General features: G+C 45.0%; 1 protein-coding gene across 3 annotated transcripts in view; it reads right to left on the bottom strand.

Moving 5' to 3' along the window:
* The window catches only part of JPH1 (junctophilin 1), a 117,704-nt gene that overhangs the window by 31,002 nt on the left and 62,160 nt on the right, over positions 1-24,542 (bottom strand). For 2 of the 3 annotated variants that reach the window (XM_084620465.1, XM_084620466.1), the window contains exon 3: positions 14,516-14,634. In XM_084620465.1, the coding sequence (XP_084476591.1) occupies positions 14,516-14,634 (119 nt within the window). Of the gene's footprint in view, positions 1-8,506; positions 8,619-14,515; positions 14,635-24,542 lie in introns of those variants that run through there. The other variant, XM_084620467.1, reaches the window with a different exon arrangement.

Genomic DNA, 24,542 nt, shown 5'->3' with positions numbered 1-24,542 from the left:
TAATTTGCATAGACAGATCCCCCAAACTGTCACAAACTCTACCAGAGATTTTTGTGTGTTCCCCCCATTCCATTGTGATGTTGAGCTAATGGATTTGCATAGCTGTCCTGGCTCCACTGCCTGTTGGGCCAGAAGTCACCACAAAGGAGGGAGAAGAATTTGCCTCACTGCATCTGAATGCATGTAGAAAATTTATAATTATAAGCCAAGTAGCAAGTTTCCCCCCACACATATTTGGACTTGGGGGTAGGGGGAGGGGAGAGGGGTTGTTTAGTTAACATGCACTGAACGAAACCTGGACTTCTGGATTGCTACTGGGGATTAATATTTACTACTCAAAGCAGAGATTATTGAGTAAATTAAATGGAGTAGTTCTCTACAAAATAAGAGCAGCTGTTCAGCCCTCACAATCTCTACCAGGCCATGTAGGCTCCATAGCAGTCTGACCAAGTTAGAGGAAATATGAACATGAACCAGAAGCGCCAAAGAAAATAAAAATCTCCAGCACAATGAGATTTAGAGCTGTATGCTGGGAGTTGAGATCTGTAAATACACAAACCAAGCCTTGGGCATCTCAGGTCCATCCATCCACCTAACACAGCCAACAGCAATTATTGCAACCTTAGTAATACTCCAGGTATATAGACTGACCAATCTTAGGCCAAAACTACAATCAACTGTGCGTAAGAAATGTTAAACAAGAACAAAATATGCAGTGTCGGGGTGGGAGAGAAATGATATCTTTCACTGCTGTGGGATGCTCTCGTCTCTCAGCCCAGCTCTCACTGCATCGTTGTGCTTCTAGTGCTGATGGCTGGGTGGAATCGCTCATGGGGAAAGCCTGATAAGTTCTGGCTCTTAAAATTCTAACCTGGGGAAGCATTCAAGTTGAGTAGCATCAAAACAATCCCTCCCCACCCCCACTGAGGTTTAGTGTTCCCAGAAGATAAGGGATACTCCCCTCATGGACTATAGGAAGGTTGGAGATAGGATGTTTAACAAGATTGTAATAGTAGCCTTTTTTCCCCCTAGGCATCAAAACAGCTTCCTTAAAGACAGATGGCAACCCACTCCCCGAAAGGGAAACCTCTGATAATCTGAAGCAGATCCAGGACACTGATCTAAATCATAGGTTGTAGCTCAGAGCACTCCTTATGCCTTTAGAACTTCAGTGAGCAATATCAGCTTGAAATTCAAAACAAAGAAGATAAAGTGTTGTTCCCTCAAGATTCTGCTGTGTCACCATGGAGGCACACAATATAGTTCAGATATGAGTGGTTTTATGGGCAAAATAGTCACTGTTTTAGACTCATTATGCCAGATGCTGATCTCAGTTACATCAGTTTTCTATAAGTGTAACTTCAATAACAACTCCCTGACTTCAATAACAACTCCTGGTTCTCACTAGTGTAAGATCAGAATCACACAATCATCTCCGACTACAGTATAACAGAATTCATGCCCCCTTTCCATTAAAAGATGCATTGTTTCTCCCCAAATCATGTGATTATGTGAGACTCTCAGTTTTCATTTTCCAAAAAGTAAATTTCTAACCCTCACAGAGCCACCACCCCCTAGACCCCTAGCCGTACCCCTTTGCTGTCTGCAGTGCTAGAAATCAGATTATGCAGGGTCCTAGCATGAGTAGGCTAAGATGCAGGGCTCCCTGTACCTTCTTGTTCACCACACCACATTATTTATCTTTGCAATCACACTTGTGGTGCTGTATTTCCAATATGCAAATACTACGGTAACTAATTACAGAAAAGGTAAATGTCAGGACTTTAATGGTATTTCAGTATTCACGTTTCAGACTGACATCTCACTTTTACAATATGCTAGTTTGTTTTATTGCTTTACTCCCTTTTCATTCTCCCTCTAAACTACAGTATAACAGCTAGAATGTTTTGACACCTGCTGGTGTCTGTGTAAAATGAGTGCAATATTTAAATGTGAAAATAGGTACATCTAATGTTCAGTTGGAATGTAAGAGGCATCATGCTAGGGGGCAAGTTAAAATTGTTTCATTTCATAATTGTAAATTGCACCCCACATTGTCCCGGTATGTACTGAGTAGGAGGCAAGAGTTTGAGGACTAAAAATTTAAGAGCCTGATTCAAAGACTCACAGAGATTTCAATGGGCTTAGGCCTCAGGAGAATCAGATAGGATCTGGCTAAACGAGAAAAGACACAATGATCAGTTGTTTAAGGAGAAACATTTCAGACGGGAGACTTTAGCCTTCACTCTGTTTCTCTTTCTTAAAGAAAATTGTTGATATCCCAAGTGCAGTCATGCATATCTTGCTGACAGACTGCTTGCTTATCACACATACAGTTCTAGCCAAGAAGAGGGTAAAATTACATTTTCCCACAATATCTTCTTTTCCCCAAGACAATTCAATGCAATGAAAGGCTGTGTCTTAACTAGAGTCATGGAGATTGAAACTATCTCATGCTTCATTATCTTTCAGTAATACCTAATAGGACTCTATGGAGATGCTGGAAACCGAATAGGCTTGGGCAACTGAGAAATTGCTATAATGGAGACAACAATGTTGAGTTTGTTTTCTTTTAAACAGGCATAAACCCAGTATTATTTTGAATAATGGCTCTTGGAGAGGGATATATAAATATTATTATGGGCATGCCTTGTTTATTACTGTTAATGACACATGATAATAAGAAATGGTGCTCTATCAGTCATAGCTATGATATACTGGAAATATTTAAATGTAACACTGCCGCATACTGTGAGGTTCAGAACTGGATGATACCAGACAGAAGTGATCTATTTGAGCAACATTCAGAACTTTCAGCCTGAAACTGGATATGTTAAAATTCATGCACCTTTGAGGAGATTCACGGGTGCACAATTCAACATAATACCCTCTGCAGATCCTATGCTGTATTGCGGCTGATGTGGGATACTTAAAATTTGGTCAAAATCTTTGAATATTACAGTCCCTTAAAACAAAGCTTTTTAAGAAAAGGAACAGAAATTAAAATATACATCTCACATGTCTGGAAATGTTTATAATGGATTAGGAAACTTAAAATCAAGATTCATAAAACCTGCTCTTTCTATCTCTAACTACACAGGTTGTAAATGTTCCCACACAAGAGACTGACTCAGCAAAAACTTTCTAAAAACTATTATGTGACCTACCTGCCTATGAACTTTCCTCTTCTGTTCTCTTGCTGGCTGTAATCCTGCCTGCAGAATTGAGCATGAATGACATAGCCTTGCATCACGAATGTCACAAGGACTAGGGGAGGAATCCTTCCACCAAGATCATAGATGGGCAGTAAACTGCTCTACTGTTGCACTTCATCCAAATGACTGAAGTAGCCACCATATTCTGGCAAACACACCTTTGTAGGAGGTTTGACAGAAGGATACATATAGTTGAGATCCCCTGAAGAACTGAGTGCTAAGATGTACAAGGGGCATGCACCCCCTGCAGACTCAATCATAGAATATCAGGGTTGGAAGGGACCTCAGGAGGTCATCTAGTCCAACCCCCTGCTCAAAGCAGGACCGATCCCTGACTAAATCATCCCAGCCAGGGCTTTGTCAAGCCTGACCTTAAAAACTTCTAGGGAAGGAGATTCCATCACCTCCTTAGGTAACGCATTCCAGTGTTTCACCACCCTCCTAGTGAAAAAGTTTTTCCTAATACCCAACCTAAATCTCCCCCACTGCAACTTGAGACCATTACTCCTTGTTCTGTCATCTGCTACCACTGAGAACAGTCTAGAGCCATCCTCTTTGGAACCCCCTTTCAGGTAGTTGAAAGCAGCTATCAAATCCTCCCTCATTCTTCTCCTCTGAAGACTAAACATCCCCAGTTCCCTCAGCCTCTCCTCATAACTCATGTGTTCCAGTCCCCTACTCATTTTTGTTGCCCTCCGCTGGACTCTTTCCAATTTTTCCACATCCTTCTTGTAGTGTGGGGCCCAAAACTGGACACAGTACTCCAGATGAGGCCTCACCAATGTCGAATAGAGGGGGACGATCACGTCCCTTGATCTGCTCGCTATGCCCCTACTTATACATCCCAAAATGCCATTGGCCTTCTTGGCAACAAGGGCACACTGTTGACTCATATCCAACTTCTTGTCCACTGTAACCCCTAGGTCCTTTTCTGCACAACTGCTGCCGAGCCATTCGGTCCCTAGTCTGTAGCTGTGCATTGGATTCTTCCGTCCTAAGTGCAGGACTCTGCACTTGTCCTTGTTGAACCTCATCAGATTTCTTTTGGCCCAATCCTCCAATTTGTCTAGGTCCCTCTGTATCCTATCCCTACCCTCCAGCATATCTACCACTCCTCCCAGTTTAGTGTCACACTGTCCTTCCTTCTCTTATACAGTAAGGTGAAAGAGTTCTTTTGCAGAGGGTCTCTACACCTGTGGAGTAGGGGGTCAAGATTTGCCCCACACAACTGGAACAAAACAGTTGTAAAATGGAAATTCTTCTTGATGAGAAATGGATCCTTTTACACCCCCTTTACACCAAAATCAAGCCATGTTAAATAACATTACTTTTGATCTCCAGGTATGCAATGAAAAAGAACAGAATGGGGAGTAATGGTCTCAAGTTGCAGTGGGGGAGGTTTAGGTTGGATATTAGGAAAAACTTTTTCACTAGGAGGGTGGTGAAACACTGGAATGCGTTATTTAGGGAGGTGGTGGAATCTCCTTCCTTAGAAGCTTTTAAGGTCAGGCTTGACAAAGCCCTGGCTGAGATAATTTAGTGGGAGATTGGTCTTGCTTTGAGCAGGGGGTTGGACTAGATGACCTCCTGAGGTCCCTTTCAAACCTGATATTCTATGATTCTATGATCTCAGGCTGATAGAATCCTTGTCCAGGGGACCAGGATTCACACTGACACACGTTAGCATTTACTGTTTGTCTATGAGGGCCCCTTCTGTCTCCCAATCTTGGGAGCTTCTAGCACTGCTCTTTCTGTAGGCTTCCATACTCCCTATTATCCTCCTCTAACCTATTTAATTTTGACAAAGTCCCTGTTTCCAAGTTCTTACCTTACTCACTCATGGAGAGGTATTAACTGGGCCTATTCAAAAATATTACTGTTATGATTATTGGATGTGACCAAACAGCTTGAGCAAATGAAAGCCTACTAAAAATTTAAAGCACGTATATATATTCAAAGAAATGCAGTCCTTTCAAGAGATTTGGTTCTCTGACTTTATTCTGAACCCATGATGTGTGATTGTGTTCAAAATTTAGATTACTTTTTCTCTGTCCATACGCCTTTCTACACTTTTTTGCTTTACATATACCAGTATATAATCCAAAATTAACAATTATAAAAGAAACTTAGAAAATCAAATTTAAATCATTATTTGACCTTTCATTGATTTTGAAGTCCGAAAGCTAATAAATAGTTACATAACAGTTAAATTAATGTCACTTTGTACTTTAAAGAGACAAAACTGCTTACCTAAATTGTTCATGTGAAAGACTGTACTGTGTTTAAATCAGTGATTCTCCTAGATCAGTGGTCAGCAACCCACTGACCGCGATCGACTGCTTGATCCTGGGGACTCTCCCAGTTGATTGCAATCTCCGGTGGTGTAGCGGGGCTGCTGCTAAGGCCAGCTCCCTGCCTGCTGCAGCCCCACGCCACTTCTAGAAGCGGCCAGCACATCCCTGTGGCCGTGGGGTGAGGAGGGGTCTCTGCATGCTGCTCCTGCCTGCAAGCACTGCCCCTGGAGCTCCCATTGGCTAGGAATGGGGAACTGTGGCCAATGGGAGCTTTGGGGCCGTGCCTGCAGAGAGGGGCAAGCGTGCAGATCCATGTGCCCCACGCCCCCTCTCAGGGGCTGCAGAGGCATGTTGGCCCTTTCTGGGAGTGGTGCGGGGCCGGGGTAGGCAGGGATGTTGTGGTACAGGAGAGAGTGCAGGGTGCTGGCTCTGGGAGGGGGGGTCAGGGCTGGGGTAGGCAGTTGGGGTGCGGGGTATGGGGTGCTGGCTCCAGGAGGGGGCTCAGGGCTAGGGGTTGGGGTGCGGCCTCCCGCTGGGTGGCACTTACCACGGGCAGCTCCCAGGCGGCGCTGCAGCCTTCTCCTGCACCCGAACACCCTCCCAGAGCTTGCACCCCTGACCCCCTCCTGCACCAAGCCCCTACCCCAGCCCTGACCCTCCTCTCGAGCCAGCACCCCAAACCCTCTGCCCCAGCCCTGACCCTCCCCCCAAGCCAGCACCCCAATCCCCCTGCCCCAGCCCTGACCCTCCTCCCAGAGACAGCACCCCATACCCCCTCCTGCACCCCAAGCCCCTGCCAAAGCCCTGACCCCCCCCTCAGAGTCAGCACCCTGTACCTGCTCCTGCACCACAAACCCCTGCCCCAGCTCTGACCCCCCTCCCAGAGCCAGCATCCTGCCCCTCCCTGCACCCCAATCCCCTGCCCCAGGCTCAGCCCAGAGCCTCCTCCCACATTGCAAACCCCTTGGCCCCATCCCAGAGCCGCACCCCTTCCCGAACCCCAACCCCATCACAGCCCAGTGAAAGTGAGTGAGGGTGGGAAAGAGTAAGGGATGGAGAGAGGGGGGATGGAATGAGCGGGGCAAGGCTTTGGGGAAAGGGTGGGGTAGATCCTGGGTTGCCCTTAAATTCAAAAAGTGATCTTAGACATAAAAAGGTTGGAGACCACTGTCCTAGATACACGCCTTTACTGCAACATTTGAAATCATTGGGAGCACTTCCAGGATGTGACCATATACCGATCTTGGGAAAATACACACACAAGTAGGGTAGAAATAGGGATAGTGCATCCTGTATTTATATTATATATAAACGTAAACTAGAACAGTTTTGTCAAAACAAAACTGCTCATTATAATCATGAGGATGTACTGTAGTTTGAGATGTAATAATGAATTTCTTTGCTTTGGCTCAGGCTGCAAAAAAAAAAAAAAGTTACGTTCCAAGACTATAAGAATAAAGCATGCTGAGACAAAAAAATAAACTCATTTTAAAATAAAATTTCAGAAGATCATGAAATGTGTGGTTTCCCATGTATTGTCTCAGCACATATATCCCAGAAATTGTTCTGAGCTTATGGTCTGGAAATGAGTGTAGTTGCAGGTACTGGAAGGCACACACAACTATGGAGCCAGGATGCTAAGCTGCCTTATTTCCAGTGGTTGGTGACTTTTGGTAAGGAAAGAGGGAATAGGTTGATGGTAAGAAAAGGTCACAGGGTGAGGGCGCTGGGAGATTGTGGGAAGGCACTGAAGAACTCGTGGCTTTCAACTGCAGGGTTACAACACACTAAATGATACCTTGAATGGGAAGCTCACTTGAGGTCTGCCTTACTCCCTGAACCATGTTAGCTAACTCATGTGATTTCAACCATATCCCATAAATGAGAGAGGAGGGTTTTTTGTCTTGATAGCAGGACAAGTTAGTAGGAAAATTGAGCTATAATTTGTGTTAACCTGCGAGTGAAGACAAGCCCTAGAACAGAGGTCCCCAAACTGTGGGGCATGGAGGAACATTCGGGGGGGGCGCGGCTGAGGCTTGGCCTCGTGCCTGCCGTGGCCCCAGCCTCAGCCTCTTTACCCCTGTCTGTGTCACAGCCTTCCGGAGCCGAGGCTCTGCTCCCGGCTCTGCCAGGAGGGAAGCAAGGGGGAGGGGAAGGGCGGACAGGAGTAAGGTGGGGCATGAGGTTAAAATTTTTGGGACTTCTGCCCTAGAAAGATAATCGAAGAGCTGTAACTCTTGACTAAGGGGGAATATGATAGAGGTCTATAAAATCATTAATAGTAAGGAGAAAGTGAATAGGGAAGTATTATTTACCACTTCACATAACACAAGAATTAGGGGGTCACCCGATGAAATTAACAGGCAGCAGGTTTAAAACAAACAAAAGGAAGTACTTCACACAACACACAGTCAACCTACGGAACCTGTGTCAGGGGGACGTTGTGAAGGCCAAATGTATGACTGGATTCACAAAGAATAAGTTCATGGAGGATAGGTACATCAATGACTTTTAGCCTAGATGGGCAGGGACATGACCCCATGCTCCAAGTGTCCCTAAACCTCCAACTGAAGTCTTTAAACCATGATTTGAGGACTTCAATAGCTCAGACATAGGTGAGAGGTTTTTTTTGCAGGAGTGGGTGGATGAGATTCTGTGGCCTGCGTTGTGCAGGAGGTCAGACTAGATGATCATAATGGTCCCTTCTGACCTTAGTATCTATGAATCTATGAACTGCCAGAAACTGGGATTGAAAGACAGGGGGCGGATCACATGAAATTGCTTTGTTCTGTACATTCCCTCTGAATCATCTGGCACTGGCTGCTGTCAGAGACAGGATACTGGGCTAGATGGACCACTGATCTGACTGAGTATGGCTGTAATGTTCTTATTGGACAGGTAAGAGACCAGATAATATTCTGAAATTACATATTAACACTAGATAAAAATCTGTTACCCACCTTTTCGTATCTGTTGTTCTTCACGATGTGCTGCTCATGTTCATTCCATTCTAGGTGTGCATGTGCCCACGTGCGTGGTTGTCGGAGATTTTTGCCTTAGCGGTATCCATAGGATCGGCTGTGATGCCCCCTTGAGTGCCGCGCTCATGCTAGGGACATAAATAATGTGTAAAAACAATAACCGTGTATCTGATTAAAATTCTATCGGTTACACGGTTAAACGTTTAACCCGGGAAGTAGGAATGTGGGGCAGCGGAGGTGTTGCAGCACTTCAACGTTTTACACGGAGCTCCGCTGCTGGCCCCACACCCGGGATCTTGGCTGCCGACCCGCGCCCAAGGTCCTGGCTGCCAGGACCTCTGGTGCACCAGGATGCATGGCACAGGCAGCAGCAGACAACCAGGTGCACGGGGTTGGCAGCCAGGATCCCGGCAGAATTTAATCGTTAACAGAAAAGCTTAATGCTTATCGGTTATCCGGTTAAACTTTTACATCCTAGGCTCACGTGTCAGTATATCTGGCGCTGCTGGCCCTACGACCTCTCAGTTCCTTCTTGCCGGTAACTCCAATAGAGGGCAAGGGAGCGGGTAATGGAATGGACATGAGCAACACATCTTAAAGAACAGTTACGAAAAGGTAGGTAAGTGGTTTTTCTTCTTTGAGTGCTTGCTCATGTCGATTCCGTTCTAGGTGACTCACAAGCAGTGTCCATGGAGGTGAGCTCAGAGTTCATCGTCAGGCAGCTTGCAGCACTGCTCTGTCAAAGCCAGTGTTGTCTTGAGTTTGCTGGGTAAGTGCATAATGAGACATGAACGTGTGGACAGACGACCAGCTAGTGGTCCTACAGATCTCTTGGATTGGCAACTGGCCCAGCAAGGCCGCTGACAACACTTGTGCCCTAGTCGAGTGTGCCGTCATGATTGCTGGCGGAGGGACTTTTGCCAGCTCACAGCAGATGCAGGCCGTGATCCAGGACGAAATCCTTTGAGCAGACATTGGGCGACTTTTCATTTTGTCTGCCACAAACAACTGCTTTGACTTACGGAACGGCTTCGTTCTATCTATGTAGAAGGCCTACTTCTGACGTTCAGGGAGTGCAGCCTGCGTTCCTCATCTGACATATGAGGCTTTGGAAAGCGGATGAGTAAGTATATGTCCTGTCCTGTGTCGTATGAAACAGGGAAACTATTTTAGGCAGAAACACCGGGTGCGGTCGCACCTGGATCTTATCCTTGTAGAAGACCATATAGGGTGATTCTGAACCACCCTGATCTCAGACACCCTGTGGGCCAACGTTATTGCAACCAGGAATAAAACCTTCCAGGAGAGAGGAGAAAGCCAAAAGCTCAAAGGGAGGCCCCAGGAGCCTCGACAGCACAAGATTCAGGTCCCAGGGAAGGACGGGATCCCGGACGCGTGGGTACAGATGTTCCAGACCTTTCAAAAACTGGCCCATAATGTCATGAGCAAAGATCGACCTGACTTGGAACAGAAAGTGGAAAGCTGAGATAGTGTCTAGGTGGACCTTGATCAATGTCAGGGACAAACCTTGGAGTTTGAGATGCTGCAGATAGTCTAGGATCTCCTGCAGCGAGGCCCGGACATGCCGTTCCGAGGCCCAGCCATGAATCTTTTCCACTTGGCGAGGCAAGTCGTGCTGGTGGAGGGGTGTTCCACTACCCAACAAGACCTGCTGAACCCAGGCCGAGTATTCCCATTCGTCCGCATTCAGCCATGCACTAGCCATGCGGTCATGTGCAGTGCCGCCAAGTTTGGGTGCAGCCACGTGGCCCAACAACTGCAGCAGATGAGAGCGGTGGTGAGCGGGTGGTTCTTCACATGGGAGATCAGGTCCGACATGACTTGAAAACGCGCTACTGGAAGGAACTGCCCCAATGAGCTGTATTCGTTGCATTGGCCTTCAGGTGGATTTTTTCTTGTTTATTAACAGGCCAAGGTTGCAGCAGGTGGAATGCACCAGATCGAGGCTCCTCTGCACTTGTTCCTGAGATCTGCCCTTGATAAGCCAGTTGTTGAGATATGGGAAGACCTGGACCCCTTGCCATCTCAGGTAAGCAGCCACTAGCGCCATACATTTTGTGAACACCCTTTGGGCCAATGAGAGGCCAAAGGGCCGTGCCATGAATTGAAAATGGCATCTGTCCACTATGAAACAGAGGAAACGTCTGTGACCTTGGAATATGGAAATAAGTGTCCTTCAAGTTGAGGGCGGTGTACTAGTCTCTCCGATCCAGGGAAGGCATGATGGAGGCCAGGGAGACCACGTGAAACTTCAACTTCCTGAGAGACTTGTTGAGGTGATGCAGGTACAGAATGGGTCTGAGGCCCCCTTTTGCTTTTGGGATTAGGAAGTACTGGGAATAGAACCCCTTTCCTTTCATGTCCCGAGGGACCTCCTCCTCCACCCCCCCCCCCAAAACGCAGGAAGTTTCTGACCTCTTGAACGAGGAATTCCTTGTGAGAAGGGTCCCTGAAGAGGGATGGGGGTGGGAGGGAGGTGCAGCCAAGAATTTCAGGGTATAGCCCCGAGATGCTATGTCCAGCACTCAGCGGTCTGAGGTGACCTGCAACCTGGCCAAATGGTAGGGACAAAGATGTTTGAAGAAAGAACAAGGTGGATCTGGGGAGCTGACTGGGGCGTTGCTCTGGAGCACACCTTTAAAATGAGCACTTCTGGCCCCCAGGATACTTTGCCGGGCTGGGCTGTGCGGGTGAGTGGGAGGAGAAAGGGTGGCAACAACTCAAGTTCATGTCTCTATCCTTTCTCTTTGCAGACCCCTGATAAGACTGCCAAGGCCTTGGTGGTGGGGGCGCTGGAACTGTTTCCTTGCAGACTGTGGCATATGCATACCCAGCGAGTGAAGGGTGGCCCAAATGTCCTTTAACACAGTGGTCTCCAAACTTTTTGGCTTGCGCACCCCCAGGGCAAAGACCGGAAGACCTGCCGCAGATGCGCTGCTGACAGAAAAAGACCGGAAGACCTGCCGCAGACGTGCCGCCAACGGAACAGGACCGGAAGACCTGCCGCAGACGCGCCACCAGAGGGGAACACCAGCTGTGGACGTGCAAAGCTGCTACCAAAGAAAAAAGCAGTGGAGTGCCGTCCAGTGGTGCTCCTGCTGCTGTGCACCCCCTGGGATCATCTTGCGCACCCCAGTTTGGAGACCACTGCTTTAACACATGCAGCCTCGCATCTGTTTACTCCGCAGAGACCTTTCCCATCGAATGGGAGATCCTGGATTGAGGTCTGCATTTCTTGGGACAGGCCAGTGGTCTGAAGCCAGGAGTCCCATAAGTTAAAACTGTACCTGCCCAAGAGGCCTGGTGGTTCACTACCTGGAATTGCAGGCTGGCTGTTGAATAAATTTTCCTCTTGAAAAGGTCCAGTCTTTTGACCTCTTTATTTCTGGGAACTGAACTGGTGTGTCCCTGCTTGTCCTTTTTGTTGGCAGCAGAGATGACCAGTAAGCCCGGAGGTGGGTGCGTATATAGGTACTCAAATCCTTGGGCCAGGATTAAGTACTTCTTTTTGGCCCTTTTGGAGGTGGGAGGGATGGACGATGGGGTTTGCCAGAGGGCAATTTTCAGGACTCTGTCATGCACTGGTAGTGTCACACCGGCAGGGGTAGAGACCGAGAGCACACTGAACAAGGTGTCTGCTTGCTCAGCCATCTCCTCCACCTCTAGGCCCAAGTTCTTGGCCACCTGTCGAAGCAGGGCCTGGTGTTCCTTAAAATCGTCCAGCAGGCTGGCCCTTGAGGATCCCCTGTCCACCTTGTCCGGGGACAAAGACGATGATTGTACAGCTGGGGAGGCCACGGGACATTATCCCCCGTGGGGTTTTGGGGTGGGTACTGTCTCCGCTACCCCAACCTCCGAGTGCATTTCATGCACTGATACTGGTGCTGTCAACTGTTGCTCTGAGGTGGTGGCAGATAAGCACTGCGAAGCGGGCATCGGCATCACCGGCATGCCCCATGCACTCCAATACGGCCACTGGCCGTGCTGCCAAGGTGGAGTGGCCTCTGGTGCCCAGTTGTGCCAGTGGAGTCTCGCCAGTGCCGGGGGAACTGGTATCGCAGTGCTCCCATGGGGCAGGCTACAGAGATCTGCACCAGGAGGACACTGGCGGCAGGGCAAACGGTGCCTGTAGTATGGTGACTGGCGCCTCCCCCTAGGTGATCCGTGTCAAGATGGCGGGGACCGTGAACGCACTGCCGGTGACCAAGGGTGAGCCCCAGAGGATCTGGGCTGCGACACTGGAGATCTGCGGCTCAGAGATGGAGAGTGCTATCTTGGCTCAGGGGGATCAGCGGCCCTCCATTGTCCTCTGGGGCGTCTTGGAGGCTGGCTTGCCCTCGTAGGGAGCCTTTGCTGCGTCCTGTGGCACACGCGGTGCCGACAGCATGGGCAGAGGCCTCTGCTCTCTTGGCGCCAGGGGGAGCTTGGGAAGGTGTCGATGTTGCCACAAATTTGGGTCCCCTACTACTCCTGGGAGTCGGTGGTGGATCCTTTAAGGAGCTAAGGGCCCTGACTGGGGAGGCACGTCCACATGGCTCCAGAGTGGCCAGGCTGCCTGAACTGGGTCTTTTGCCCCATGCTGCATGGCCTTTTTTGCCTGGCGCTGGGGAGCCGTGCTTCTTAGTTTTCTTTTTGGGCACCGGCAACGGGGAGTGGTGCTGGGGGTGTGCTGTGCACCGAGGGTGTGCTGTGCACTGAGGCTGAGGTACCAGGGATCGAGTCTGGCTGGGATGGCTCAGAAGCCAGTCGGAGGGCAGCCTCTATGAAGAGAGCCCACAAACAAATAGCATGCTCTTTCTGAGTCCTGAGTCGAAAGGTTTTACAAACACAACACTTGTGATTCACATGTGATTCCCTCAAGCACTTGAGGCAGCTGCCGTGGGGAGCACTCACAGGCATAGGCCTGTTACAGTCTGTGCAGGGCTTAAACCCCAGAGACCGGGGCATGCCCAGTCTGGGGTGAAGTCCCCAATGGGACTCTGACTTCTAACTACACTTAACAACTACTTACCACTAACTACTATGAACAACTATTTACACGGCCCTAAGGCTCGGTGTCAGAAGAGATGAAACTGCTAGCCCTTGCTATACAAGCAAAGGTGTTCCAATTAACCACCACGGCGGTAAGAAGGAACTGAGAGGGCGTGGCGCCTGATACTTCGACGCATGAGCGCAGCACTCAAGGGGGGGGTGCCACAGCTGACCCTACGGATACCGCTACGGCAAAAATCTCCAATGACTGTGCACATGGAATTGACATGAACGAGCACTCGAAGAAGAACTGAAGTTCTTTTTGGTCTACATGTTTTTGAATTGTTTTTATTTTCATCAATTACTTTTTAAATAACCGTTGAAGGACACCTAATATATGGTAAACATTCCAGTGCTTCTTGTTATCCCCTCTCCACCAAATGGCCAATGAATATGTGCTGTGAACGGGCAGATCTACAGGTGGGAAATTGAGGTGGAGCAATTTCTGTGATACTTTGAGTACAGGGACTAACACATTTGTGTAAGGGTCAGGCACAATCTAGCCCTCTGTTTTTACTTAGTTCTTAGTTCAGGCAAAGCTGTCATTGACGTCCCAAGATTCAGTAATGATTTCAGGATTTGGCCTGTAATGAACATGGCATAGAAATAACTCTGAAAATTCAGTTGTATTATGTTCTCTAAAGACAGAGTAAGACTTACTCTAACTTCAAACTTAAGGGAGATGCTCAGACACAGCATACTCCTATAAAATCTTGACACTGACACTTCAATAATGAAAGGTTTTATAGGAAGCACTATTTGTTACCAAATGATAATACAATAAAAACAAAACCCTCTTGAACAATAAGTGCTCTTCATTGCCTACACACAACTATGGTTTCTGAGTAAGTGATTAAATTAAAAATGGGATGAACTTTTTAATTTAACAAAGAACTCTTTTCTTTAAAAAAATATAACAAGGAAAATATCCCCCAAACAAAATAAAACAAAACAAAACCAATCAAAATTTTACCTGGTTGGTAGAAACTTGGTGAAAGTTCTCTGGCAACTGCTCTTGCAATATCACTTTCCTGGCGAGCAGCCTGAGCAGCCTGATCCGCAGCATCAGCTTTAGCTCTTGCATGTGCAGTTCTATACAGAGCAGAAAAGGGTTTATATGCACAGATGCCGTTTCATTAGTTACATTAATACACCCGAGAGCAAAGTATTATTGTCTTTGGAAAAGAAATGATGAAGCATAGCCAGAAAATTATGCCTGTTGATTGTGAATAACTGCAAAACAGCAAACCTTCATACAAGTTACCATGACCCATGAAGTCTACACAAAATAATATTGGGACAATTATTGGTCTGCTATAATCAGTCTAGTTTGGAAGTGAATGGAAAATATCTTTGTTTGATGCTTTGGGGGATTTTTCTTCAGTCTGCTGAGCTGAAATTTGTATAAAGGTGGTTTTAATGAAGTACAGTCAGTAGGAAATATGGCCCAGCCTTAAAAGGTGGCATCATGCGAAGACAAAGCTGATCAGTTGCAGGGTTTTCTTGCCAGTGAACTCAAACAAGCAAATTTGTATTCATTTATTAAGAAAGATGGCAATACAAGCAAATACAATATAATGATTGCATACATTTACTTTTGATGAAAATATCATGCAAATTTATAAATAGATGCCAGTTTAAGCCTTGGTGTTGCAAAGTTTAGAGATCTAAAATAAACTGTTCCTAATAGATGCTAAAGGGCTTTTTACAGTACACCCACATTCTTCACTTTGAAAAAATAAAAAAAATGTAACTGGCTTTGACAGAGGACATAACTGATCATACAGGTACAAAAGTACCATAATGGAAAAGAGATCGAGAAAAAATCATTAATGCAGTCAGAGAATCCTGATAAAACTTCCCCCAACATTTCAGCCACCACAAACAGCTTTACAAACCAAAATTATTAGAACTAGAAAAATATCCACCTCCAAGTACATGGGATGTCATCCAGATTATACCAACTATAATTGTACAGAATGTAATTTTCTTTTATGTAACTCCTTTTACATTTAAGATATCTTGAAGTGCTTTGCAAAATAATGAATTATATTCAGCTAGTGTAATCACTATGTAGGCTGGGGTGGCCACATGCAGCTCTTCAGAAGTTAACATGCAGCGACTCCGGGGCTCGAGCTACAGGCACCAACTTTTCAATGTGCTGGGGGGTGCTCCCTTCTCAACCCCTAGCTCTGCCACAGGCCCTGCCCCAACTCCACCCCTTCTCACGCCCTCCCCTGAGCCTGCCACGCCCTTGCTTCTCCCTCCCCGCCCCCCCAGACTCCTGCATGCCACAAAACAGCTGATTGGGAGGTGCGGGGAGGGAGGGGGAGGCGCTGGGAGCAGGGTAGGGGAGCTAATGGGGGGCTGTTGACGAGTTACTGTGGCTCTTTGGCAATGTACTTTGGTAAATTCTGGCACCTTCTCAGGCTCAGGTTGGTCACCCCTGATGTAGGCAAATGAAGACAACATCCTGAACTCAACCTCCCCCCTCCCGCCCCCCGCAGGTAACAGAAGAGTTTAGTAGTGCCCATGATAAAAAAAAATGTTGCTTATTTACTACAAAAATGTAATTATAGTATAAATATATAAACAAGCTAGATAAATGAGTAACCATGGTATTTTTGTGTCTAATATGGCAATATGTATGAATAAAAATACCTTCTGAAAAGAATTAAAGACACTACCACTGTTGGTATGGAAGTTCATAGAAACTAGTGGCATCGATTTTAAGACCACGGTGACCATTATGATCATCTACTTTGACCTTCTGTGTAACGCCATTCATAGACATTCACTTGGCAATTCCTGTATCAAGCCTGTTATTTCTGGATCAGCTAGAGTGTACTCTTTAGAAAGGCACCCACATTTGATTTAAACACTTGAAGTGATGGAATATCTAACACATCCCTAGGTAAATTGTTCTAATTGTTAATTATCCTCACTGTTAAAAATGTGTGGCTTATATATAGTCTGGTTTCCAGATGCTGGATCTTGCTCATGCCTTTGCCTATTAGTACAGGGCTCTTTTGTCTATCAGAAAGCTGTTCTTTTAAACATCTGAGGCCAAAATGTTTCCTAAAACACAATAATTAAAGACGATCAATTAAGCTATTCCAGTGGCAGTCGAACTACAGTCCTCTTGTACAATAAATATAGATCTATAGAAATGAGCATATATTATATACTCTGTGACTGTTCCTAGACCTGAGGCCCCCTAAATATCTACAGTTTGCATATTGGGGAAGTCAAGGAAATCACAGAAATGTAGGGCTGGAAGGAACTTCAAAGGCCATCTAGTCTAGCCCCCTGCACTGAGGCAGGACCTGAGAATCCCTGACAGGTGTTTGTCTAACCTGTTCTTAAAACCCCACAATGATAGAGATTCTACAACCTCCCTTGGAAGCCTATTCCAGTGTTTAACTATCCTTATAGTTAGAAAGGTTTTCCTAATATATAAAGTAAATCTCTGTTGCTGCAGTTGACATGGAGAACGACTGATCATCATTCTCTTTATAATATCAATAGTTCAGTTTTACTGTATTTGCTTTTATTACAAATTATATTTGGATTTAAATCAAAGGGTTTCAGTTTGAAAGAAGCCTTGGCTTTCTAAACTGTGGGTGCAACTAATGCCATTAGATGTATTCTTGCTTTTTTGATTCACTAGGGTAGTTAAATATCTAAATGACATCAGTTACACCCACAGAACTGTGGGCACAAAATCAGAGGCTTTTCAAAATCAGTTCCATTGATACAATCCTACAGATGTCCATCTGCTTATACCTGAAAAGTGACTTAAACGAGGTGTACTGTGGGCTGAAAAGCTTAAGCAAAATTAATTGGCATTCTGCACTAATCCTAAATGTGCTTTACATGTAGTGCCATATGTCTTCCATGCACCAGCTATTAGGGATCCAAAGCATACTGTATAACATTTATCTCAATTTAAATTCCATTTAAAACTCTCCATTATTTTATTTCTCCACAATATCCTCCTGTATGTTTACAATACCTGCCAGTTGAGGGTCATCTATAAATGTGATCAATGTACAATTTACTGTACTTCTCCAGCACATTATTAAAGATACTAATCTCAAAACAAACCTTTCTAGTAATCAGCTTTCTCCCCAGTATAAGACAAACCATTAATTATTCTGTTTTCCATCTATCAGAAATTTTTGAATAAACACTATAATATTCTTAGTAACCAGATAGCACAGGGGTGGGCAACATTTTTGGCTTAAGAGCCACATTGGGGTTCCGAACCTGTATGGAGGGCTGCTGCCCGGCAGGAGCTCACAGCCCCGCCGCCCAGAGTGCTGGTGACATGGCGAGCTGAGGCTGCGGGGGAGGGGGGCAGGGGCTAGCCTCCCCAGCCAGGAGCTCAAGGGCCGGGCAGGATGGTCCCGTGCGCCGGATGTGGCCCAGGGACTGTAGTTTGCCACCTCTGATCTCGTATGTCTGACTTAATCAGTTCTTAATGAACCTGTGCTCTTTATCAATCATGTGGCTCCTCCTAATTGCTTTCAAGCTGTTTCTTGATTCTCCTAAATAATGAGTAACATCACTTTCTTGAAGGTTATTATTCTCTTTCTAATTACAATCTTTGGAAAAACAAATGCCAAGCTTAGAGCTCAGAGTTCTGTGTCGTCAATAACAGTAGGTCCTGCTCTCACTAATTTCCTCTTTTCATGGAAGAACCTTTTTAACATTTGCTTTTTTCCTTTTACCCATTTAGTGCCGAATGCTGCAAAGCTCTGTGTAAACAAAACTCCCGTAGAAAGCAACAGTACATCCACAAATTGCAAGGTGTGAGGGTCATGATGAATGATGAAATGAAATGTTAAGGGAATCAATCACTTACATTTTATTTTACATATTTTTTTCTGACGTTACAACACACTTATAGAATCATAGAATATCAGGGTTGGAAGGGACCCCTGAAGGTCATCTAGTCCAACCCCCTGCTCCAAGCAGGACCAATTCCCAGTTAAATCATCCCAGCCAGGGCTTTGTCAAGCCTGACCTTAAAAACCTTTAAGGAAGGAGATTCTACCACCTCCCTAGGTAACGCATTCCAGTGTTTCACCACCCTCATAGTGAAAAAGTTTTTCCTAATATCCAATCTAAACCTCCCCCACTGCAACTTGAGACCATTACTCCTCGTTCTGTCATCTGCTACTATTGAGAACAGTCTAGAGCCATCCTCTTTGGAACCCTCTTTCAGGTAGTTGAAAGCAGCTATCAAATCCCCCCTCATTCTTCTCTTCTGCAGGCTAAACAATCCCAGCTCCCTCAGCCTCTCCTCATAACTCATGTGTTCCAGTCCCCTAATCATTTTTGTTGCCCTTCGCTGGACTCTCTCCAATTTATCCACATCCTTCTTGAAGTGTGGGGCCCAAAACTGGACACAGTACTCCAGATGAGGCCTCACCAATGTCGAATAGAGGGGAACGATCACGTCCCTTGATCTGCTCGCTATGCCCCTACTTATACATCCCAAAATGCCATTGGCCTTCTTGGCAACAAGGGCACACTGCTGACTCATATCCAGCTTCTCGTCCACTGTCACCCCTAGGTCCTTTTCCGCAGAACTGCTGCCTAGCCATTCGGTCCCTAGTCTGTAGCTGTGCATTGGGTTCTTCCGTCCTAAGTGCAGGACCCTGCACTTATCCTTATTGAACCTCATCAGATTTCTTTTGGCCCAATCCTCCAATTTGTCTAGGTCTTTCTGTATCCTATCCCTCCCCTCCAGCGTATCTACCACTCCTCCCAGTTTAGTATCATCCGCAAATTTGCTGAGAGTGCAATCCACACCATCCTCCAGATCATTTATGAAGATATTGAACAAAACTGGCCCCAGGACCGACCCTTGGGGTACTCCACTTGATACCGGCTGCCAACTAGACATGGAGCCATTGATCACTACCCGTTGAGCCCGACAATCTAGCCAGCTTTCTACCCACCTTGTAGTGCATTCATCCAGCCCATACTTCCTTAACTTGCTGACAAGAATACTGTGGGAGACCGTGTCAAAAGCTTTGCTAAAGTCAAGAAACAATACATCCACTGCTTTCCCTTCATCCACAGAACCAGTAATCTCATCATAAAAGGCGATTAGATTAGTCAGGCATGACCTTCCCTTGGTGAATCCATGCTGGCTGTTCCTGATCACTTTCCTCTCATGCAAGTGCTTCAGGATTGATTCTTTGAGGACCTGCTCCATGATTTTTCCAGGGACTGAAGTGAGGCTGACTGGCCTGTAGTTCCCAGGATCCTCCTTCTTCCCTTTTTTAAAGATTGGCGCTACATTAGCCTTTTTCCAGTCATCCGGGACTTCCCCGGTTCGCCACGAGTTGTCAAAGATAATGGCCAATGGCTCTGCAATCACAGCCGCCAATTCCTTCCGCACTCTTGGGTGCAACTCGTCCGGCCCCATGGACTTGTGCACGTCCAGCTTTTCTAAATAGTCCCTAACCACCTCTATCTCCACATAGGGCTGGCCATCTCTTCCCCATTTTGTGATGCCCAGCGCAGCAGTCTGGGAGCTGACCTTGTTAGAGAAAACAGAGGCAAAAAAAGCATTGAGTACATTAGCTTTTTCCACATCCTCTGTCACTAGGTTGCCTCCCTCATTCAGTAAGGGGCCCACACATTCCTTGGCTTTCTTCTTGTTGCCAACATACCTGAAGAAACCCTTCTTGTTACTCTTGACATCTCTGGCTAGCTGCAGCTCCAGGTGCGATTTGGCCCTCCTGATAACATTCCTACATGCCCGAGCAATATTTTTATACTCTTCCCTGGTCATATGTCCAACCTTCCACTTCTTGTAAGCTTCTTGTAAACTTAAGCTATTCTACACAGGTTGTCATACTAACCTCATTACCACAGTATCTGAGTACCTTCCAATAGAGCATTAAGTGACGTGATTAACATCTATCATGCATGATTTGTTCTCTCCCCAATGGGAAAAAAGTGCAGGCAGAGCAGTGTTTTGTTATGGTAGGATTTTTTTTTTTTTTTTAAAAAAAAATGCATATTCTGCTATATGGAGTTACCAAAGGGTTGATGGCTCCATGCCCAGGTAGACCGAATAACTTTAATCCAGACAGGAAGCGACAAAGGTGTGTATAACTGATGACCGAACACTGTCTGCCAAGATGAGAGAGACTCTCCTAAGCAACTGGAAATGAAAGAAAGTATCACTCATGGAGTCTGATATGTAAGAGCTTTGCATCAGTGAGGAAGTTCAATATTTTTTCAAAATGTTATCAAAATGATCATTGAAATGTATAATTTGAGAACTTGTTTTTGTATTTCAAAAAACAATTGTAAAACAAAAAAATGGCAATTCCAGGGGGGGAAGGGGAAGGGGGAATACTCCCTTCCCCCAGCTTTTAGTTAGAAAACCTTCAACTAGATCTGCCCATGGATGGATTCATTCAGACAAATCACTTAAGAAAAGTACCTAAGAAGGGTCCATACCTCCCATCTCCTCTATGGTGGAATCTGGTCCACTAGAATAATCCATTTAACTTTTAGGGCATAAAAGTCTGCAGTGTTACACATGCCTGTGAAGTGAACTATTCTCATATGATGTTACAGTCAAATAGACAGTGTACATGTTGTATATTTGTGCTCCCTTCACCTGAGGCTGATTATTAGAACTAATTAAATTTTACACTAATAACTTGACCAGTTAGAGCACATTTCAGATGCCAAGGATTTAGGCCAATTGTGTGAAAAATAAATCTGCATTATTTGTGTAATGTGCAAATATACAAGGGTGGATTGATTTAATCACCAATTTTGGTAATGATTTAAAGAAGAAAACGTCTTCTTTAAAAATTGTAACTGTTTATTAAAAAAACCAAAAACCTGTATTTAATTTAAATCAAAATAATCGGATTTTAAAAAAACTAATTTTTTTTAAATTGATTTTTATCCACCTGAAATATATCAGAAATATTTTGCTATTTTTATTAGTTTTGCAGTATGAGATGTCTAAATGCAGTATTCAAAAATACTGTTAAGAGTATGTCGTGGATTTTTAACAGGAGACTTTGATACTCATCATGGTCTCATTTGATTACACTTCTGATATAATTGAATAGTCTGAATTCCATAGATGTACATGATGTAAGCAAAAATATCAATATACAAAGGCTTACTTTAAAGAAAAAACTACAGTTGGATTACATGGAGGCATCATGCTCATTTGCCACCTTTCGCTTCACATAGCTATAGAACGTAAATATATTCCAGCACTGGTTGTTGCTCAGAATAAAAATAGCATGCAGTGAAATCCTAATAGCAAATGTTGATAGATAGGACACACTGCAAAACAACACAGCACATGAGCTGAGATAGTTGTGGGGTGGACGTTAAGGAATAGAGTGTACAATAGAGGCAGACCGATTGTGAGACCCAAAACAACCCATTGGGAGACATAATTAGAGAATTTATAGGACTAATATGGATGTTCAGAGCCCTGGAAAGGAAAGAGTAGCTAACATTTGTTTAAATAATGGACACATTGACATTATGAATTCATATTATTCAAAAGGCTAAAATCTATAGAGATCTTAGTACCGCTGAAGTCTTTTCAAAAGTTCTTCAGTATCTCTCTGTTTAAAATCTTAAGGACTTCAATAGATTTTTTTTTTAAAGAAATCATCTTTTTGCAGTTCATGTCCCTTATTGAGTTGTCTTAAATTCCACACTAATTTGATTGTGAATTACTCTTAATTTACCCTTTCCTTTTCTGCACTCATTCATGTTCCTTAGTCAGGTACAAAATGCCTAGAAAGAGGTTAATAAAACACCACCCCCCATTTGTTTTTCTGTACTTTACAGTTACCATATCAGTTTTTTTTAGTTCAAATGTATCTTACTCAATACATCTAGTGAGAGCAATGCTTGAAATGTGCAAGTCAATTTGGTAAGTTAGATACTAGTAGTATTTGAACAGCTGAGGTTTGAGTCTCTCAAAGGTAGCAAAGGGTCTAAGCTCTCCCATGGGGGTAGGTCCTCAGGTGCAGGGGTGACAGAATGCACATGGCATATACCCAGGCACAGATGAATCAAGCTGCTCACATTATGATATGTTAAAGATCATGAGACTGAACACTGGAAACAAGCAAAAATAATAGGCTTTGATGGCGCTTTCATTTGCAAATATCTAATTTACCCTGATAGAATACAGGAAACTGGCATTTGGGTATAATGCCAGAGTGTTTCAGACACAAAGCAGGTGAAGTTAACTACACCAAAAACTAGCTAACATGAAACAAATGCAAAAATTGGATTTGTGACGAAATTCAGTTGGCTGTTCTAAATTGAACCTACATTGTGGTATGCAGTGTTGTTGTAGCCCTGATGGTCACAGGATATGAGAGAAACAAGGCGGCTGAAGTAATATCTTTTATTGGACCATCTTATGTTAGTGAGAGAGGCACAGAGGTTTTCCTCAGATCAGTTGTGAAGGTGTGAAGTTTGAAAGCTTGTTTTGTTTAAGCCAGCTTTAAGGGGGCTTTGTTTTGCTAGTGATGCAAACCCGCCCCAATGGGAAAATGGTGCTGTCCCTGTCTATGCTGTAATACAATCACTGCTAAATTAGTAGGAGTTTCATTTATTGCAGATTGCACTGTATTTTATTATTTTTGCAATGTATTTGGCATTGGTGCTAGTGAAGACATCAGCGTTGGATCTTTCCTTGGCACCATCTTCTCCACTAGTCTTAGGCATCACCTGTCTGCTTGATAGGGCGCTGGCTTGTCCACTAGCAGGATTCTGAAACTCGTGTCCTTGGGGTCTGACACAACCTCTGACAATTTCAGCCTTGTGACGTGAATGCTTCTAGCAGAGAACAACAAGTTGCTTGGAATATGTGATTTCCCCAGAAGTAATACCTACTGTGTGCCACCTTTAGGGGGGATTAGTCCATTGCTGGATAATCAGGGCTTGAAGCTCCCAGGTTTCAAGTCTGCCATACTAAAGAGCCCTGTAAGGGGAGGTCTGACCAGAAGAGTTCAGTCCAGAGATGACAGATTAGTTAACAGTGGTTGAATGTAGGAGATCAAAAGTAGTTCTAGAGACTTTGGAAGGTTTTGAAGTTCAGCCTGAAACTAAGAGCTAAGAACTAGTGTGTTGGATGCTTGTCAGGTTCTGTCTGACTGCCACAGACTGTAAAAGGGAACTGAGGAAGAGTTGCCCTGCCCTTTATGTCCTCATGTGAGAGTAGGACGCAGCACAGGGCATACTGATATTAAAAAATAACACCACCTCAGGTGTGCCTCATGTGCACACCTTCAGTGGGATCCACAATGCTGCATATGCAATGAAGAACTGGCACCTATTTGGCATTCACTGGTGGTGCAAAAAGAGTATAATTTATTGTAGTTTGGCATTTTGCAAGGACCAAATTCAGCTCCTCCTGCAAGGAAATAAAGCACCGGAGGAAAGGCGATCTGTGCTTGTGTACACCAGGGCTGAATTTAGCCCTGTTGGAGCCAACACAGGGTAATTAAATTAGGTAGGGCCATCTTTATCTAATATCCTCCTGATAATTTCTTTTCCTCTTCTGCCACATCACATGTGAATTATACATCACTTTATGCATCTATCAAGAACTCGCAGTTAGCCACTTCAATAAGTGGTCTGATTTTCAGAAGTGCTGAGCATCCACAGCTTTCTTTCTTCACACAGGTTTTGTTCAATATCTTCATAAATGATCTGGAGGATGGGATGCACTCTCAGCAAATTTGCGGATGATACTAAACTGGGAGGAGTGGTAGATACGCTGGAGGGGAGGGATAGGATACAGAAGGACCTAGACAAATTGGAGGATTGGGCCAAAAGAAATCTGATGAGGTTCAATAAGGATAAGTGCAGTGTCATGCACTTAGGATGGAAGAATCCAATGCACCGCTACAGACTAGGGACCGAATGGCTAGGCAGCAGTTCTGCGGAAAAGGACCTAGGGGTGACAGTGGACG

Source organism: Lepidochelys olivacea (genome assembly GCF_965140295.1).
Source record: "Lepidochelys olivacea isolate rLepOli2 genome assembly, chromosome: 2".
Taxonomy (NCBI): Eukaryota; Metazoa; Chordata; order Testudines; family Cheloniidae; genus Lepidochelys; species Lepidochelys olivacea.
Note: the sequence above shows the minus strand (reverse complement) of the source record. Positions and strands in the feature narration are given on the sequence as shown.